This window comes from Pantherophis guttatus, chromosome 1 (genome assembly GCF_059756535.1).
Source record: "Pantherophis guttatus breed Tessera chromosome 1, ASM5975653v1, whole genome shotgun sequence".
Lineage (NCBI taxonomy): Eukaryota > Metazoa > Chordata > Lepidosauria > Squamata > Colubridae > Pantherophis > Pantherophis guttatus.
The window spans coordinates 244,946,551-244,967,321 of record NC_142063.1 but is presented as its reverse complement, the minus strand read 5'-3'; the positions used below and the strand labels follow the sequence as shown (position 1 = coordinate 244,967,321).

Here is a 20,771-nt window from a genome sequence, read left to right as displayed (position 1 = left end):
TTCGCTTCTGGAGTTATCATTTTCATATATGCATTGTTCTACTTATTCACATCCTATTTCACATAATGTCATTAAGCTATAATGTCATTAAGTATTTGCTAATAGCCAAACACTATACGCTTTTAAGAGACGGTCCAGTTTTTTTCCCCTCTTCCATTCCAAGCAGTTTCCACATCTTTTTTCTTTATATCAACTTCTGTTCATGCTGTTGGGAGGTGCATACTTGCTTGTTGTGCACTCATTTTATATTCATTTCAATTTCAATTTCAGTTTTTCTTTTTCTTCTTCTCTTCCATATCTTTTTAAAAATCCATTTTGAATACTATTATTTGATTTATTTAAAACCTGTTCTTTATATAGGTTTTATGACCTACCATTAAAAACCTACCTCTGATCTTATAGTTTATTGTACCTTTTACATAAAATAATTTCATTGCATGATTTTCTTCAAAGCTGAGTGATCAAAATCATATTTTGATACACTTTCCAACAGCTTCTTTGTTGTTTTTATAGCGGATGCAGGGAGAGCAGATGCTGTTGATATTCTTTATGTGTTAAATCCATAGGGCTTAAGGTCAGGAATATATTACAATTGTTATTATGTATGAAATTTATAGTTCCTAAAATCTGTGTTGATGAAGAAAAGAGGCAGATTCAGCTTTCTTATCTCAGCGTTCTGGGGCTTTACCTACTGTAAAATTATGAGTGGCAGGGCCAACCATACAGGACTCAATACAGTTCTTGGGAAAACTATTGGAGGACAGCCTGCTATTGGCAATCATACAGTGGGTGTAGAAATCTATATACCCTTTTCAAATGCCAGGTTTTTGAGAAAAAATCAGACCAAGATAATCAGTCCGTCCCCATCCCCCAACCCCCACCCCGCGTTTAACATATACAGTAAGCTATACAACTCAATTGAAAAACAAACAAATCTTTGAGGGGGGAAAACTTACAATAATGTGGTTGCATGAACCTATCCAGTATGTCACATTTTGATTTGGGAATCTTTGCTTTTTCTTGCAAAAACAGTCCAAATCTGTCAGATTGCAAGGGCATTTCCAATGCACAACCCACTTCAGGTCATCCTACAGATTTTAAATTGGAGTAAGGTCTGGGCTCTGATTGGGCCATTCCGTTCAATTTGGAGGTATACTTTTGGTCATCGTCGTGTTGAAAGTCAAATTCCTCTTATTTCCAGTATTTTAGCAAGGCCTGAAGGTTTTGTGCCAAAATTGACTGATAATTGATACTGTTTATAATTCTGTCCACCTTGATGAAAGTCCCAGTTTCAGCTGAAGAAAAGCAGTCTCAAAGCATAATGCTGCCACTACCATGCATTACTGTTGGTAGCAATAGTAATAGCACTTAGACTTATATACCGTTTCACAGTGCTTTTACAGCCCTCTCTAAGTGGTTTTACAATGCACAGTGTTGTTTTTGTGCAAAACAAACTTTTTGGAATTATGGCCAAAATGTTCAATGTTGGTCTCATCAGACTATAAGACAATTTTCCCACTTGCTTTTGTCAGACTTGATGTAGGATTTTGCAAAATGTAGCCAGACTTTGATGTTTTTTGTTGTAAAAAAGGCTATTGTCTTGCCTTCCTACCCCAGAAATTCCTCCAGCTCTTTTAATGTTGCTGAATGCCTCTTGGCAGCCTCTCAAACCAGTTTTCTTCTTGTTTTTTCATCAGTTTTGGATGGACATCCAGTTCTTGGTAATGTCACAGTTGTGCCATATTTTTTCCACTTGTTGATGACTGTGTTCCAATGTATATTCAATATCTTGGAAATATTTTGCCCCTTTCTCTGACTGATACCTTCCAGCAAAGAAATTCCTTTGATGCTTTGTAAGCTCTTTGAAGACCATGGCCTTTTTCTATAAAATCAACTGAAAAAATGTCAGAAAAATCCTACTAGAACAGTTGAACTTAAATGGCCTTCATCAGAGTCCCTTTAATTGATGGCAGGTGCGTACTGACTACTATTTACCACCAGTTTAAATGTGATTGATTAATTCTGAACACAGCCACATTCCTACATGTCAGAAGATATGACCACTTATGCAATCATGCAATTGTAAGCTTTTTATTTCTTTCCTCTTACACTTTCCAATTTGTTTTCAGTTGAACTGTACAGTTTATATGCTATATTAAAGATGGGAAAATTGTGAAGTGATTTACCTTGCTGTGATTTTTTATATCTCAGAAACCTGGTATTTTAATAGGGTGTGTACAGTCACTGTATATGTTTATTCCCACTTACCTCCAAGATCCCTTCCAACTCTGTTACTGTTACCTACTTCTCCCTTTTTATCTCTTTAGTTTGTTGTAGATCATCTTTTTGGGCTATGCTCCTGTGTACTACTTCACATAGACTTTTGTCTGTGAAGATCATTCTGTTAACTGTTTTTAATAAGTTTTTTGCAATTCTTCAGCTGCATAATATTAAAACGTAATATGTTTCCAGTTGAATGATTTGTTTTTAAAAATTGATTAATAGAGCTGCCCTACAATTTTAGAACATCTATATTAAAAGGCAGGTATGAGTTTGGTTATAATAATAATATAATATAATATTATAATATAATAATATTACCTGATATTGTTTAAAAACATGGTGTGTTCCAACATTATATTGAATCTTAGCATATTTTTATGGCAATCCTGGCATAAATGATTTAGTCTTTAAGGAGCTTAAACATTCTTGCAACTAGCTACTGGATATGTGCATTGATATCAGACTTTAGTTTATCACAACCAGCAGATGGTGCTAAATAACTACATATCTGTAGTTCTACTACTTCTATCATATATGCCATGTTCAGCTTTTCCTGTGCATGGTAGGTCCATTTGATCTCACACATTAAGCAAGTAAAAAGTATGACCTATTTTACTAGGCTGACGTTATTAAATAATGTGTTTGCTTCATAATGAATATCGTATTCACAAATTAGAATGGAATTCTAGCTTGTGCTTTGTTATGCTAATCTTATGTTTCTTTTATTAATGTTAATGTCCAGTTATTGTTAACATTTATGGATAATTGCAGGTTTTAATGACAGTATAGTTTTGAGGATATGGCCAGATGTGTAGATCTAGCTTTCGGCCATCTTGTTGTTGAAGTCATTCTTGACTTCAGAGTCTTCTGTTACACGTATATTCATGTTATAGTATATAGTATAACATGAGCATGTTCATGTTATAGTATATAGTATAACATGAGTATATCACACACCTTTTGGTGAATGATACAATTTCACTTTTTAAAAAATCCATGATGCATTCCCATTCTGATAATTGGTATTCTGTCTGCATTACAAAAAAATTTTAGTCTCATGTTTGACAAAGGGCTAGATTAATTAAGAACTTCAAAATTCCCGGAAAGTTAGTAGAAAAATATTGCTACAGTTTACAGCTGTGTAATCACATGCAAATATATGACATGAGAAACTCTATCATCACTATAATGTAAAAGTTTCATTGTATAGTACAAAAACATTGTCTTATAGTACAAAAACATACTTATTTTTGGACAGGGTTTTTACACATCTAACATTGTAGCCTTACATGGCATCTTTTGCTAAGAGAAGAATTAAGATTTTTAAATAAGAATAGGATTTCTGTTGAAAATATTATGTCTAGTAGTGTATCTTGCAGCTTTAGAGAATCCATCTGCCTGCTTTATCATTTTAAATATTTATCGCTTTCAGTTTTTGTCAGCATCAACCTTGACACCAGTAAAACCAGTAAAAACTACAGAACATGAGGTTAGACATGGGTTGGAGGTTTTCATTTGATGACTTTCTCAAAAATCTAAAAGACAAACATAACTTTTTGGAATTGGAGATTATCTTAGAAGAACCATTTGATTTACTTTACTTTGCCTCTCTATAGGTAGAGGACTCAAAATCTTCTTTCTACTTTTCTTAACCTGGGTTCGTTTCTTCTATAAAGCTGTTGCAAATTTTCCTGTACTTGCAGAATTTTAGCCAATCTAGTAGCTAAAACTCCCCCATCCCCCCTTTTTACTGTGGTTGATAGAAACCTAATAAGACACAAATTTATTCTACTTTTGCTTTGCAGAAAAGCAAAACAACCTAAGGAAAGAGTTTGTCTCTGACAAAATGGTGCTGTAAAATAAAGAAGTAGTTATTTTTCCCAATCCAAATCTGGTGCAGAATTCTGGTGCATTGGTGGTAGTTTTCCTATAAAATTATAGAACTTGAATATTTTACTATGACTCCTATCGGTATCAGACTCTTGACATAAACCCTTGAGATTTCTTAGTAACATAGTGTAGCCATGCTGTTCATGCTGAATCTCGACAAAATCATTTTCCTCAACAAGACAAGTGATAAAAAAGAATTTTCAAGGTGGTACAGTGAGTAGTGAGTACTTTCCTCAGTTTGATGTGGATAGATCTTTGTTTCTGAGATATTATTAATGTGTCATAGACAAAACTACCTTAGAAGATGAGTGATACATGACGTGTACAGCTGTAGCTGCTTTTGTGTCAGGTTTATATGTCGCCTCAAATAAAATAAATTGCATTTCCAAACAGATAGTCTTTGAAGAAATCTTTCATTTTATTAAGCACGACAACCTGTCCCCGATCGTGGCGTAGCCAACTCTGACTTCTTGACCACAAACCTTCCCTTTCTGTTCCCCAGTTCTCTGCGTCTCATTGGCCCTCTTCCAAATCATTCTCCCCATATCTACTACTTAACCTCCCAGGAATGTCCACTGTCCCATCTCATCTCCTAGGGGATATTATCTTCAGGGAAAATAAGTAGGTGAGAAGTCAAGCGTCCTCTTGCCAGCTGCCCCCTCTTCTTCTTCTTATGTCAGCACTAGAGTAAATGCAGGTTGAAGTGCTGACATCTTGCTCTTATTGCTGTTTCCCCTGAAAGATTTCCACTAAAATAATATGAAAAGGGTATTGCCTCAGTTCTTATTTAAAAATATATTGAAGTGTATTCATGCATATTGTATGTCAAATTTGCTAGCTAAATTTTTATCTAGAGATATTTGTCAGATTCATTTTCTCTCTATCATTCAGCTTAATTCTGTTATGCCTACAATGTTAGTATATTTCTCATTGGAATTGATAGTTGGAAATGATAGAGTTGGAAACTGCTAAACTTAGCAGTTTATTAATATACCTAATTTTCTGTAAGAGTGATGTCACTTTATCTGATTTAAGCAAATGAATTTTATTGCTAAGTAACAGAAAGTAGGTTATATTGTGAGGATGCAGATGGCCCTTCCTTTCTGCTCAAACTGCTTTTGTTTATTAAAAGGATCAAACCAGGAATGTCAAAGTATGTGTAAATATAGAATTTCTGGTGTACCAGAGAAATGCATGCAAATTCTTCTTTTCATTTTTCAGATAGCACACTTTTTCATGATGACCAATTTGGATAAAAAGTGGTTAATTTTAAATGCAAAACTAAGATATACTTTCTGAATCTGAATCCTGTCAGGAGTTTATCAGCTATTACCAGAACTAGTTAGCATGGCTGATGGTTAAATATAGTGTAGATCAAAATCACCGGAGGGACTCAAATCAGAGAAAAACGAGTTTAGGAAACCAGTAAATTTAAATCATGTTTTCTGATTCTGGATTATTGTCCTAAACCATAAAAAAATGAAACACAATTCCAAGTTTGCAAATAATAAACAGTTGAAAATAAGAGCATAAACCTCAAAACTGTGCTAGAAGGCAATTCAGCATTTATTGCTAAAATGAATTTGGCTAATGACCTGGTTAGAATTGTTTTGTCAGAATAGTTAGGGTCACTACTGCTGGCAGCAGCCATCATGCCAGATATGTGAGCATTTGATCTTTGGACCACTGTGAAAGTATTTGGTGTAACTAGGATGATATTTGATCTTTTTTCTGTAACTGATTTCCAAAATTATGATTATATTTTGTGCACAATGATTATATACTGGACTGTAAGGAACATTAAATAGCTGATGAACTTGGCTGATAATGCAGGCTATTTGTTTTAAAATTTTATGGAAAGTGTTGTACTGTTAATCTATTTAACATGGGATTGCACATTTTAGCAGGGTTTGGGGAACGTGATGACATAATAACTACAAAGGAAATGGAATTTAAGCATTCATCTTTTCAGAATTTTGATTTTTAAAATAAAATGAATGCACTAAATTTTATTTGTTTATCATTTTCAGGGGCTCTAGGCACCACAAAATAACTTACTGTGTTTTGTTACAATTCTTGCAATGCAATTATTACTATTATCATGCTCTCTGCTTTTTAGGCACTATCCCATTGGTTTACTATTTGATCTTCATGCTTCAAATGCAACCCTTCCATGGAATATCACAGTACATTTTAAGGTATATAAGCAATATATCTCTTTAATATATACTTCAAAAAATGTATTAGAAGGATTTGTGCTTTAATTACTGGAATGAAAAAGAAATGGTAAATATCAACAGATAACAAGTAAAGGATTTGTATATTATTATTTGTTTTCAGAGTAGTATGTTTTAATATTTTCCAATCTCACTATCAGTTTAAAAAATGTAGTTGTAATAGTATTGGGGGGACTTAAAAAACCTGAAGAAATATTGAATTTTTTGTTAAAAGTTGCCTACCCTCTTTCATGCATAATAGCAATAAAAGCAATAGCACATATTGTTCCATAGTGCTTTACAGCAATGGTCCCCAACCTTTCCGGCTCTGCGGACCGGTGGGGGTGATGACGGTGGGTGAGAGAGGGAATGGTTCTGCACAAGCAGGCGCATGTGCACCTGCTGCTTGCACAAATGGAGTTTCACGCGCTCACCCAATGCTTCTGTGACTCCCATTGGGCTGTGACCTGGTTTTTTTTTAAAAAAAATTTTTTTTGATTTATATGCCGCCCTTCTCCGGAGACTCAGGGCGGCTTACAATGCGTTAAGCAATAGCCTTCATACTTTTGTATATTTTATACAAAGTCAGCTTATTGCCCCCACAATCTGGGTCCTCATTTCACCTACCTTAGAAAGGATGGAAGGCTGAGTCAACCTTGAGCCTTGGAGAGATTCGAACCAGCAAAAATTGCAGGCAGCTGTGTTAATAACAGGGTGCGTATACCACTGTACTATCAAGGCTCTTGGTGCTGTAAAGAAGGGGTTAGGGACCCCTTCTTTACAGCACTCTCTGAGCAGTTTACAATGTCAGCATATTGCCCTCAAAAATCTGGGTTGTCATTTTACCCACCTTGGAAGTATGGAAGGCTGAGTCAACTTTGATCTCATCAGGTTTGAACTCCAGGCATTGTATTAACCTGCAATACTCCATTCTAGGCACCAACCACCAGGGCTCTTACTGTGTTTTCCTGAAAATAAGACAGGGTCTTATTTTCTTTTGAACCCCGAAATAAGGGCTTGGCCGTATTATCGGGTGGATCTTATTATTTTGGAGATGCAGGAGGCTCGGGTGGCCTGCGCACTCACAGCCGGGAGTTCGGCAGAGAGAGGTTCCCTTCGTGTGCCGCCATCAAGCCCCTCCCCTCCCGTGGGGTGTGTGTGTAGAATGTGAGCACCAAGCCACGCGAATGCCTGTCCCCACCCCACCCACCCCGCTCGCGCGCCTCCCAGGCCTCACCATGTCGATGTGGGCAAAGCTGGTGAGCACCAGGTCCTTGAGCTTCCCCCCTGCTGGAGGCCTCAGGCCACTGTCACCATAGAGTGGGAAGCACACTCCCAAAGCGGCCGCTGCCCTGACTGCAGCAGAGGCAGAGTTTGGGGGAGAGAAAGAAAGACTTCTGCTGCTTCTGCTTTTGGGTGCATGCAAGGAAAACACCAGAAGTCTTTCTTTCTCTCCCCCAAACTCTGCCTCTGAGGCTTCCAAACCATAGCGCAGGCTATTTGGACGTGGTGCCTGGGCGCGGGGGAGAGAGCGGGTGGGCCACTACCATGGAGCAGGTGCTCGGAGTTTACGGTTGGTGCCATGGGCAGCGAAAGGGGCGGGGGGGCGCAGGGGTTTGCAGGGATGTGGCTGCCTTGGGAGGGTTGGGGGGGGTGAGGGACCTGTGTGTGCGTGTGTGTGTGTGCCGGGGGGCTTATTTTTGGGGGAGGGCGTATATTTAGGCCCACCCCAAAAATAAAGCTTGGACTTACTTTTAGGACATGTCTTATTTTTGGGGAAACACAGTACATATAAGATACATGTAGTTAATATACTATGAACAATTCATGGCTTTCTCTAATAAGCCATAGTCCTGCATATTGACTTCAATACCAAAAGTTGGCTCACCATTGAATGCATAGATCATTAGTCATTCTTCCTTATTGGAAACTAGTTGCTATGAATTAGTGTATTTATTGCTGAATTGTAAGCCTGGCAAAGTACAACATTTCTCCGTCATTAAACATACTATGTCAGAGGGATACCACCACCAGAAGAAGCTTTAAGATTTTGGAAGCAGGAATGATCCCGAGGGGTGGGGAAGCACTTGTTGATTGTTTGTATTGTGTATATTGTTATATATTATATATTATGATTTATGTATGTTAATAAAATCAAAAATTTAATTTTAATTAAAAAAACATTAAAAAAAACATACTATGTCTTGGTATATTATCAAATTTTCCTAATACAGGTAATCCTCAACTTATGACCACAATTTTGGCCAAAATTTTCATTTACAAATAGACACCTATTGTTAAATAGGTTTTGCCCCATTTTATAATATTTCTTGCTACAGTTGTTAAGTGAATCACTGCAATAGTTAAGTTAGTTGCTTGTCAAGACGGTAAAATGTCTATGGAAATAATAATTCAGGTCATGGTTGTCCCAAAGGTGCTTTTTCCAAAAGGCAACTGAACTTTCTTGCGTTTTTTTCTTTAAAAATGTTTCGCTTCTCATCCAAGAAACATCTTCAGTTCAATTCTTCAGTACTGAAAAGACTTCTTGGAGAAGGGAAAACATTTTCAAAAAACCAACAAGAAAGTCCAATTGCCTTTTGGAAAAAGTACCTTGGACAATTATCAGAAGGTTGTAAAAGACGTTCACTTGCTCTCAGGATATTCAACTTTCATAAAGACATTATCAGTTGCCAAGTGTCCAAATTTTGATTATGTGACCATGGAAATGCTTCAGTAGTCGTCAGTGTGAAAAATGGCCATAAGTCATTTTTTTCAGTGTTATGGTCATTAAACAAAAGGTTGTAAGTCGAGGTTATCTGTAGCAAAGGTTCTTTGCTTTCCTTTGCTCCTCTAAATTACTTTTGAGTATTTTTTTGAATTTTGATTACAATTTTATATTTCTAGAACTTTCCAGAAAAAGATCTTCTGCATTGCTCCTCTAAGGAAGTAATTGAAGCTCATTTCATGGCTTGTATAAAAGAAGCAGATGCCTTAAAGCATAAGAGTCAAGTAATCAATGAAATGCAAAAAAAGGATCATAAGCAACTTTGGATGGGGTTGCAGAATGGTAAGAGCCACTTTTAAGTGAAGTATGTATATTCAATCACTTGAAAAACCTAGGGACTGAGGTAATATTGTAAGGCATTTCCAGTTTCCAGCTTGTACTTATGGAACTCAAATAATTGGAATGAAAGATACTGTATAAATTTTGTAATCAAGGTCCTAATGAGTTATTTGGACATAATTCAGTCTTGTTTGTTAAAATGATTTTATAACAAGTGATCCACAGTTTAACAGTTGCTATCCTTTGTCAACTTTTGATTACGAAATGGTAGATCATGGCAAACATTGATCTGAACAACACATCTTTTATCTGGAAATGCAGTGGTTTGCAGTAACTTGGTGGTGGGCTGCTGACATTAGTAAGAACAACTGAGAGTATTGATCACTTGAAGCAACCAGGTTGCAAAAGACAGGAACAATGAAAGCAGGACAAGGAGACAGACCTTATCAATCTGTAGTTCTGTTCTTTTGATAATGGTCTAGGTGCTGTTTCTTATATAAGAGTATCCAACCATACATTATTTAATTTATTTTCATCTCAGCAAAAATTAGAATAGTCAGAATCACCAATACATTAGTATTTGAAATGCTGTGTGGAAAGAGGACACTTGAAAATATTAATAATTAAAAAGTGAGTTGAACTGTTTAGGATTTCACCGCTAGTATTGTTTAATCAGTTTCTCTAAGATTTTTGACATTCAAGATTTGGAGGAGAAATGTTGCTTGGCTTGATTGGGAGAGCTTTGTCGTGATCCAAGAAAAGAAGTTGGCAAGAAATGTTGGTTGTATAGGTTTCAATGTGTGTCACTGGAAACTGCACCTGTAGAACCCAACAGATAATATTTTGAAAACTTTCAAAGGCTAATTTTGTATTTGAGCCATTAGTAAAAGAGAAATAAGAAAAAACTTATGAAACCAAGATAACTTTTTAAAATACATGCTGCATCTTTCAGTATGGCTTTCATTATATATGGGATGATGTTAAACTCCTCTGTGAAACAATATTCATGACCACAAAAAAGAAAAGAAAGTAGCAGTTGTTACAACTGCCTGATGGCTAATGCTACATCTGCAAGTTGCTTTTTCTATGAAACATTGTGCATTTGTCTTTCTACCTATAGTGTTGTGGTATAACTCTTTACTTGACACAATGAAGCCTCTATAATTCTTTTTTATTTTATCATTTCCCTCAATTTGTAGAGACATTCATGCAAGTGGTAGAAGTTTATACAACAAAGACTGATGTAAGAGTGAAATAGCACTTCATGATGATCACTTTGTTAATTTACTGTTCTGTTAAAGTGAAATGTGGTTGACATTAAAAACAAAAGGATTAGAGTAATATAGAGAAAGTTTCACCTTTGATAATAGAAATACCTACTATATCTACTTATTCCAAATCTTGTGTTGAATTATATTTCCTTCTGTTGAAACTGCCTGTTTGAGTTTTTATTTATTTAGAAAATATATCTTGAGCAAACTGGGTATATAATAACATAGTGCTTCTATTATTTTTGTATTTCCCTGGCAATAAATTCTATGGAAATTATTTCTGAGTGAAATTTATTGCATTGCATTTCTTCTCATTCAATCGATGAGAAGATATCAATAAATTGAACTGGCACTATTATCAAAACTTTTTCATTTGTAACAAAATGGGTTCTAGATCAGTAGAAAGATCAGCACTTAGTGCTTAGTATTTAAATTTTTAAAAATGTAAATGTTTGCCAAAGTCATAACATTACAGTGCAAAAGGACAAAGGGTGATGAGATGGAGGCTTAGTTCCCGTTACCCATTGCTTCACTCTGCATTTTGTTTCCTGAAATTATTTTTGCTTACCAAAAATATTGTTACTGGAAATCATTCTTGAAAGGGAATGTAACTATCAAGAGAAAAATAAAAACACTATTCAGCACTACCCAATACAGCTTTTTCCTCTATAGTTCTTCTACTTTGGGCAAATTCATGTTTAAAGACACTTATTTACACTTGATGTTTTTAATTTCAATTATAAAACTTTAAAGTGCCTCGAAAAATATGAAGCCAGAATGATAGTAAAGTAACATTAGCTAATGTTTTAAATGACATCATTACACAGAAGGCTAATACTCATCAGCTCTAATCTTTAAATTTTAGCTATACTAGGGAGACAAAGATTGAGATAACTGTCTTGTCTTCCCCTCCATCTGTTGGCAAACTTCCAGGAGCTCTGAGTGACCTTCAAACTTCAAGGTTGTCAATTATGGAAATTGAAGCAATTTTGTGCTCCCAAACTTTCTTTTTATTTCTCACTTTCCTATTCAAACAGAAAAAAAAAATACATTTTAATTCAAATATGCTATCACAAAATGTGGCATATTAACTAATTATTCAATTAAATAAATTGATCCCAACAACTTGTTTTGAAGTGTGTTTAAAACTTATTTTGAAGTGTGTTTAAAATATTAAAATACTTTATCTGCAGCAACAGACTAGGACCACCATATTATATTTATTTGTGAAAAAGTGTCCAACTGGCTTTTCCAATTGGCCTTAACATACTTTAATATTATTTTATTTGTTTCCATTTCTATACCGCCCTTCTCCAAATAGGATTCAGGGCGGTGAACAGCCAAAGTAAAAAACAGAGCCTACAAAATTTAAAAACAGTATTAAAATAATTAAATATTTTGGCCGTAAATTAAAACAACCCAATTTAAAATCAATTTAAAATTTAACTCAAGCCAGCCCAGCTAGTTGAAATAAATAGGTTTTCAGGGCCCGACGAAAAATCCGGAGGTCTGTTATTGTACGTAACTCTGGGGGAAGGTTGTTCCAGAGGGTGGGTGCCGTCACAGAGAAGGCTCTCCCCCTGGGGGTCGCCAGCCGACATTGTCTGGCTGACGGCACCCTGAGGAGGCCCACTCTGTGCGAGCGTACTGGCCGGTGGGAGGAAGTGTCAAATTCAAGGCTCGGGGGCCGGATCTGGCCCATGGGGTGCTTAGATGTGGCCCACAGGGCTGCCCTGGAAACAGTAAAGGACTGGCCCATGGTGCGTCTGCCAGTGAAAATGGAGCTCAGGAGGGCCGCACACAGCCCTCTCGAGCTCTGTTTTCACTGGCAGAGGGTTGCACAAGGCTGTTACAGCTGAAAACGGAGTTCGGGAGCCTGTTTTCTATGGTAGAACGCTCGGGCCACCACAGGCGCCCCTGACACAAGTAACATTGAGCTGGCCACGCCCACCCTGGCCACGCCCACCCTGGCCATGCCCACCCAGGACACCAAAGTCAACAGAATGTTGATGCATCCCTCAATGAAATCAAGTTTGACACCCCTGATATGCAGTATTTGATTGCTGAAAAATAATTCATCCTAACAAATTCAATATGATCGTTCCATTCATAAGAATATGGATGTAATGTGAAATAAATGAAACTGTAACAGTGTAGTCAAGTTGTTTATATCTGTTTCCCTGTGGTTCTTATGTAGGTATTTGCAGTTTTGCAGTTGTTTTTGTTAACCCTAGTAATTGCTGTTTATTTTCAGACAAATTTGAACAGTTTTGGGCTATAAACCGGAAACTCATGGAGTATCCCGCAGAAGATAATGGATTTCGCTACATCCCATTTAGAATATACCAGGTCAGGGAATATATGAATATTGTTTTTAATAGAAATGTTGCTCAGGCTTGCTGTTTGTGACTTACTAAAAATATAGCCATTGAGCAAATTTTTATTCTTTGCTGTAATTTGGAAAGCTTTATAAAAATGCTTGGTGCTAAGAATAGTATGAAAAAATGAAACACTAACTTGCTCCCTTTGGTGTTCTTGAATAGAGTAATATTGATGGGCTTGTACTACAATAAGTCCAATGCAAATTATGCCAAATGTGTTCTGTACTGGCTACAGTGGCTTTTTATAGATGTAAAATATAATCATTTGATTATAAATGATAATTTTGCCCAAAAAAGTTTGCTCTAGCTTTAAAATAGAGATGAGTTACCGTGTTTCCCCGAAAGTAAGACTCTGTCTTATATTTTTTTTAACCCCGAAATAAGTGCTTGGCCTTATTTTGGGGGAGGTCTTATTATTTTGGGGTACATGGAGCAAGATGGGGATCCTCTTGCCATCTTACCTGATTTCCAGCTCTGTGTTTAAATATTTTCAGGGAGGGCTTATTTTTTGGGGGGGGGAGGAGGCTTATTTTAGCGCATGCACTCAAAAGCCCGATTGGACTTATTATCAAGGGAAACAGGGTAGTTAATTAGTTGTTCGGTATGCTTCCCTTTATTCCTTTTGAGTCTAATTTAGATCACTACCTGAAGTTTCATGAAACATGTTTCTTCTGCAAGATTAGCACATTTTACAACTTCTTTCCTCCAGACCTCTTCCCAGATTTTTATACAAATCTATTTTGAATTGGATTTGAGATCACTTATTTTTTTGTAAAAACAAACAGTTTTTTGGAAGAACTGCCATTTTAAACAAAGAAACCATTAAAATTAACTGCTTATTTGTAAGAAAAATAACATACATTTAATCATTGTTGTGAAATTGTATTGAAGATTTTGCCTTTTTGGGAAAGCTTGCAGTGATTGAAATTGATTTTTTAAAAAATCTTTGTGTTATAATGCTGCTTTTCCCTTCATCCTTCTACTGTTAACTTTCTTATGAACATATTCTTTTAACTGTATAAAGTACAGTCCCATTTCAAAAACAAAAAAGGCTCATACCGGGAGTATTTATCCCACTTGGTTATAGGGTTGGCTTACCTTGTACTGTGCCTGTGTCTCAGTTTCCTACAGGGAATCCATCAGTGCATGGTAGTACATTCAGACATTTGACTGTTTGGCTGAGAAGAAGTGACTTCCTCTTAGCCTAGACAGCCAGCTGGTTTCCATTTATTTATTTATTTATTTATTAGTGCAATTTATATGCCACCTTTCTCCGGAGACTCAGGGCGGCTAAGAAAGGACCAGCGTGTGTGTTTCCCTACTCCTAGTCTGGTTACTTTAATTGCTACATTACAGTAGTGGCCAAAATTGTGGAAACCTTTTGGGAAAAGTGTCTTTTCTAAAACTAGCTAATAACACCACTTCCTTTTGGAGTAGTACCATAAAATTATATATCAATGGGAAGATAATTTAATCAAGAATGTAATGCAATAACTTTTATGAAGGATTTGCTATTAGAATAGCAATTACAGTATAAAGAAGAAAAGTGAAACACGTAGAAAAAATGAGATATACAAAAATTATCACCATAGAAAAAAATGAGATATACAAAAACGGTTGGGTAACTGTTAGCATGAATTACAGCCTTAACGTCTTCCCATGGAGTGAACCAAGTCTTTTAGTTCTGCAGCTGTTATAATATGAAACCAAGATTGAATGATTGCTTCTATTAACTGGGTCGCTAACTGGTTTTATTGCTGGGTCGCTTCTGACTAACAAGTTTGTTTAGTCGGCTCCATAGATTTTCAATTGGGTTAGGGTCTGGGCTATTCCCAGGCAGTTCCAGCAGTGGAATATGATTATCTTGAAACTCCAAAAAAAAAGGAGTGTTATTAGCCATCAAACCTCAAAAATACACTTTTCCCAAAAGGTTTCCACACTTTTGGCCACTATTATATATATTCTGGCTCTGAGTTTGGAAATGAAAAATACTGGCTAAATAGAATACTAGTTGTAATAGAAAGATTTTTTCAAAAGATGTTAATATCTTTGTCCATTAGCACTCTCCTGATACTTTCTCTCTCAGTAGATGGTCCATGACTGTACAAATACCCTAGCTTTTATAACCAAATTGATTTTCCTTGGATATAGTATGGACAGTTGGTTATTGAATTCAGACAGAACATCATCTGAGGAAAGGTTATCTTGACTCTATTTTGATAAATATGTATACATTTGTTATCTAGAAACTGATGTACTATAAAGGATAAAACCAACCAGCTAGAGTTCAGTGAGTCCGAGAACCTTAGAAGGAGAACCAACATGGCTAAAGCAAAACTACTCTGGACTGCTTCCTATCCCTTCCTATCTATCCTGAATATCTTATTTGCTGTTCAGCCTCTTTTCTTGTAAAGACTTTCTTGCTACAAAAGATGATTAACTAACTTACAGAACATATGTGCTGGATTGCCAGTTTATGAATGGCAGAAAAATTCTCCCTTTTTTAAGATGGAGGGGGGGAGAGAGAGAAAGGGAGAGGGAGAGGAGAGGAAGAGGAGAGATCCAGGTGTTTCCTTGTTTTATTTTAAACAATTCTAGGAAAGAAGTAAAGGGGAAACATAACCCAATTACACACTCTTAAAAATACAGAGAGATATCGATATAGAGGTAGAAATAGAGAAAGGAAAAAGAAATAGAATTGTACTGAATTCTAGAATTGAGCTAAATTGCTTGTCAGTGGAACAGCCTCTAGGGCCGCAGCAGTTACCCATATCTGCATTCAAAGTTCATCAGCTCCCAATACAAAATCCACACAGTCAGCTGTGTTTGTTTTTTCTTGCTTTCCTCCCAGTTCCTTTTGGGCAGATAAAAAAGGTAGTGGAGCTTAAAATGTACTATTCCTTACTGAACTTTCAGTTCAAGAATTAACTAGCGTTTAATTGACCGTATAGGTGGGCAACTGTTGGAGGTTCTTTCAGGTTGATTGAAAACATTTCTCTCTGCTGCCCATATCCTGCTCCTCCCTCTTTTCATGTGTGAATTATGGTTTGCTGAAGAGTCAGGTGTGTGTATGTGTGGGGGAGAGTGTGACAGGGAACTGCAAAAACAAAGCAATGTAGATAGTTTAAGGAAGAATCCAAAACTTTGAACAATTTCCAATAATCATTTGAAGAACTGGGCGCCAGCTAAACTATCCCAGGCCTCAAGCTATATTTTAGCTCTCAGTTTATATACTCTCTGATACATGTAGTAATGACTGCTGACTTATGTAAATGCAGTTATTCCAACAATTTTTTTTCCTAGGCTAATGGTAATGTTTTCCTTCAGGAGAAAAAATAATCCATATTATGCTCATGATTCATCTGCATATTTATTGTAATACTGTGCCTGAGTCATTTATATTGTTTTGTAAACGATGCAAACACTTAGGGAAAGAATCAGACTATTTAAATAAAGTATAGAATGAAATTAGTTTGTTGGATAGTGGGTAGCACCATAAAGGAGGTTTAAGAGATTCACAAGCAGTCTGTGTGGGAGACTCAGTCTAAACAGTCGCCATAATTTCTCCCTCATTCCTGAAATAATGCTGCTCTTGATCATGTAGGAGATTAGGAAAGTTTCATTATTCCTTACGACATATCCTGCCAAATGAAAGGATGTGAGGAAGACATGGGTTGTTGCCCACATATGATTAGGAAAATTGTCCTTAACTATTTGTGACCGAAATCTTTGTCTATTGTCTAGACAAAATTGTAATAATCCTTACTATATAAAAATAAATAAGTCTAGCTTCATTCCAGATGTGTGTGTAATTCTGATGACTGCCCTTAATTTAACCACAGTCTCTGAGACATTCATATTATTTACCTTAAGTATCACTGACATTGCTTTGATACTGTTATAGACATAATGATAACATTTTACTAAATAACAGACCGTGGCAATTGAAGGTTTCCGTTACGGGCGCACTACATGTGTATTTGTTTCAGATTCCTTTAGGACTGTATAATTATTAACTTTCAACAAGTAGTGCTTCAAAGTTCCTTAGAAGTAACTTTAAAGTATGTATATATAAATAATTACATACGTACACAACAAACTGACATAGTGTATATAGCAAAGCCTTTATAAGTTATATGAAGGTTGATAATTTCCAATTACTTGTTGTATTATAGCACAATTAAATTAACCAAGTTGTTAAAATGTAGTGATTACCACCTACTGAGATTTTTTTAAAGCAGGAAATTACCGGTATATAAATTCACAGAGAATAAAACTAATAATCGTGGTACTATATAAATCTATCTGTTTTGAATGAACAATGTCATATTAAATCATTGTTGTGGAATTATAGGATACAAGAGACTTTAACAGTACAATTATAAATTTAGTTTTACAATTTTATTTGCCAATATTTTTTATGTCAAATAATTGGCAGATGCACTGATAAGAAAAGAAACAATTGAAAACATAGAATTAGCAGGATATAAATAGTTGCCAAGTTCAATTAGCCACTGCTTGGGAATTTAACTTCTTTATATATCTAAAGAGAGTTTTGTATGTTTCTTTCCTTCTTTGCCTAGTTATTTTTTTCTCCTGACCTTATCTGCCTGTAGTTTCGTTCCACTCTTTCTCTTCCTGATAGTTATACTTCCTTTTCCCCCAACACATCCTTTTGAAATTATTTTGCTGTTTCTGCTGGAATAAAGGAATAAGTGGGAAATATATAGTGTGTTAAGGATATTCTTGGCTCACAATCAATGTTGTGGGTTATTGAGCAGAGTACCCTTTGAGTTTATGCACGAAAGCAACTGAGAATGATTGTGGATAATAACAGTTAACATACAAACAAACTGAGTTTTGATAATATTTTACTTTTAGGGAAAAAGCAAAATCATAGTCCAAAAACATTCCAAGTCATACACATATAAAGTGAGATAAAGATCAGTCCAGGGATATTTTTCAAATAAAGTCTTCTTACCAGTTGTAGAAAAATACAATAAAACAGATCATCTTTAGTTTCAATCAGGAATAAAGTTCAATATAAAAACAGTCAATAAATATTAGAAAAGCAATAAATAGCCATGATCAAGCAATGATCATGCAGAGAGATAAAATATAGAGTTACAGCATATCAGCAGGTAAAATGGTGTAGTGTCCACACAAACCATATTTCAGCTTTCCTTAAATACATTGGCTACGGGGCTCAGCCAATCAGGATGCATGATGATGCAACACAGTTTTTTAAAGCTACATAATACTTTTAGCTACAAACACACAATGTTGGTTTATATAATGCCTGACCAACCAGTTGGGTAATAACACTTTCCTAACAGTTTGTACAATGTTTTCTGGGTATGAAGAAGCATGGCATATTAGAGAATCGTTGCAGATAGGAATGTTGTAAAGTGGATGCTTTGTTTATAGGCAAATAATTTTAAGTAGTAATTCATTTAACTTGGAGTTTCTTGACTCTGCCCTTTTTGGGAAATACGGCTTCTGGAAAGTAAACACATACATTATTTTGCAAACACATAATACAGGTGTATCATTTATTTATTTAAACATATTCTACTAAAATATTGCATGACTAGTTGTTACGATGTTACAGTAAAAACAAAAAAAAAATTAATATAACCCCAAGGTTGAAAAAAAGAAGAAGGTAGGAATAAAAAATAGGGTATTCAAAAAAAGAATTGTTTTTAACATCTTACTAAAAGCTACAGGGGGCAGCAGGCAGTCTGATCTTAATGGAGTTCATTCTATAGCATTTATGTTCTACAGAGAAGCAGTGCCTTCTGGCTTCAGCTCTCCTGACATCCCAGAAATGTGGGACTACAAAACCCCTTCCTCCATGAGCCTAAGAGGCCAGGCTGAATCCAGTTGGAGGAGAGAGACCTTCAAGTATCCAGGTGGTAAACTATGATCTTTAAATTGCAGGACTGTAGGTATAATATGTCATCGTATTCCAGAATAAATGTAATTCTGGGATCGTTTTTAAAGACAAGACCTATGTGAAGCTCATTGGAGTACTAAAGATAGGCCTCGACTTATGACCACAATTTTAGCCCAAAATGTCCATTGCTAAACAAAACAGTTAAGTGAATTTTGTCCCATTTTACAAGCTTTCTTGCTACAATTGCTAAAGCGAATCACTGCAGTTGTTAAGTTAGTAATACTGTTGTTAAGTGAATCTGCCTCCCTCCCCCCATTGACTTTGCTTGTCAGAAGGTCACAAAAAGTGATCACATGACCCCAGGACACCGCAACTGTCCTAAATACATGCCAGTGAAAGGCATCAAAATTTTGGTCATGTTACCAATCGGGAATGCTGTAACAGTTATGCTGTATGGAAAATGGTAATAAGCCTTTTAACTTCGAACGGTTACTAAATGAATGGTTATAAGTCGAGAATTTACAGTCTGCTTTCAGGCCTGGATATGGGATCGAGATGGCATCAGTTTTTCTCTTGCTGATCTATGTCAGGACCTGAATTGGGATAGTGCAGCTTTCCTTGTCCTCAGCCATTTTCAATATTATTGCACATGACATCATATAGAATTCTCTGGTGAATTGGGGACTGAGGCAGTGGTTTACAGTAGTTCCACTCCTTCCTTTGTCACAGTTTCATTCTGTTTTAGTTGGGGAAGAGAGGCTAGCCTACTATTCCCTCGCTTACAATTATCATTCCTTGGTCCTCTTGCTTTTTAAGCTATACGAAACCTGGGAGGTCATTCAACAGTATACTGATGATATCCAACTGTATGTCACTATCCTGGTTTGTGGGAGAAATGCTATTGATCAGGGGTGGGTTCTAAAATTTTTTACTACCGGTTCTGTGGTCGTGGCTTATTTTGTGGGCGTGGTTTGATGGTCATGTGACAATTCTTTAGGATTTAGCAGTGGTACTGGTTTTTAACTGCTTGCAGAGCTGTACCGGTCTACCCATTTGGGGGCACCGGTCTACCCATTTGTTTTTCGAGCACACTGCTCTACCACCACACTGCCTTTTAACACTGATCAGCTGTAGGCCCTTTGAAGCTCCGCGGCAAGAGTTTAAACAGTTTTTTTCCTTCTAGCCGATCAGCTGGGACTCGGGAGGCAGCGAATAGATTGGGGCTGGGGCCAAATAAAAGGTAAGAATAGCGCGAGGGGGGCAGGGGGGAGGGCCCAGCTCCCGAACAAAGAGAACTGGTTTGGTGATGTCATATCGTCACCGCTACCGGCTCGGTCAAACCGGGCCAAACCAGGAGGGACCCACCACTGCTATTGATATTGTATCCCAGTGCATGGAAGCTGGGAGGGTCTGGATGGCAGAGAACAGACTCAAAAGAGAACTCAAGCAAAGCAGTTGTATATGTGACTGAGTAGTATATAGGTGATGAGATACTGTTGCTAGGTCCTCTTGATTATGTAAGCATGAAATAGGCAATATTCAAGCAGGACCCTGAAGAATCCCCAATCATGAACCTGTTCCTGCATGTACAATGCCTGTTGATAACAGTGGTACCAAAAGAGAACTCCAATGTAAAAACAACCATGTTACCCAAGGAACTGGTCAGGCAGGAAAAGCATGCTACGAATCTCATCGGTTAAAGAATTTTGACTGGTGGGATCTAGGAACAGAACCTTCTCTGCTGTCACTCCCACCCTCATCTCACCCCCA

General features: G+C 36.5%; 1 protein-coding gene across 11 annotated transcripts in view; it reads left to right on the top strand.

Annotated features, from left to right (window-relative positions):
- Positions 1 to 20,771, top strand: part of ATG5 (autophagy related 5) — a 53,716-nt gene that overhangs the window by 6,279 nt on the left and 26,666 nt on the right. For all 11 annotated transcript variants that reach the window (XM_034409093.3, XM_087882618.1, XM_087882619.1 and 8 more), the window contains exons 4-6: positions 6,293 to 6,371; positions 9,294 to 9,456; positions 12,979 to 13,073. In XM_034409093.3, the coding sequence (XP_034264984.1) occupies positions 6,293 to 6,371; positions 9,294 to 9,456; positions 12,979 to 13,073 (337 nt within the window). The remainder of the gene's footprint in view (positions 1 to 6,292; positions 6,372 to 9,293; positions 9,457 to 12,978; positions 13,074 to 20,771) is intronic.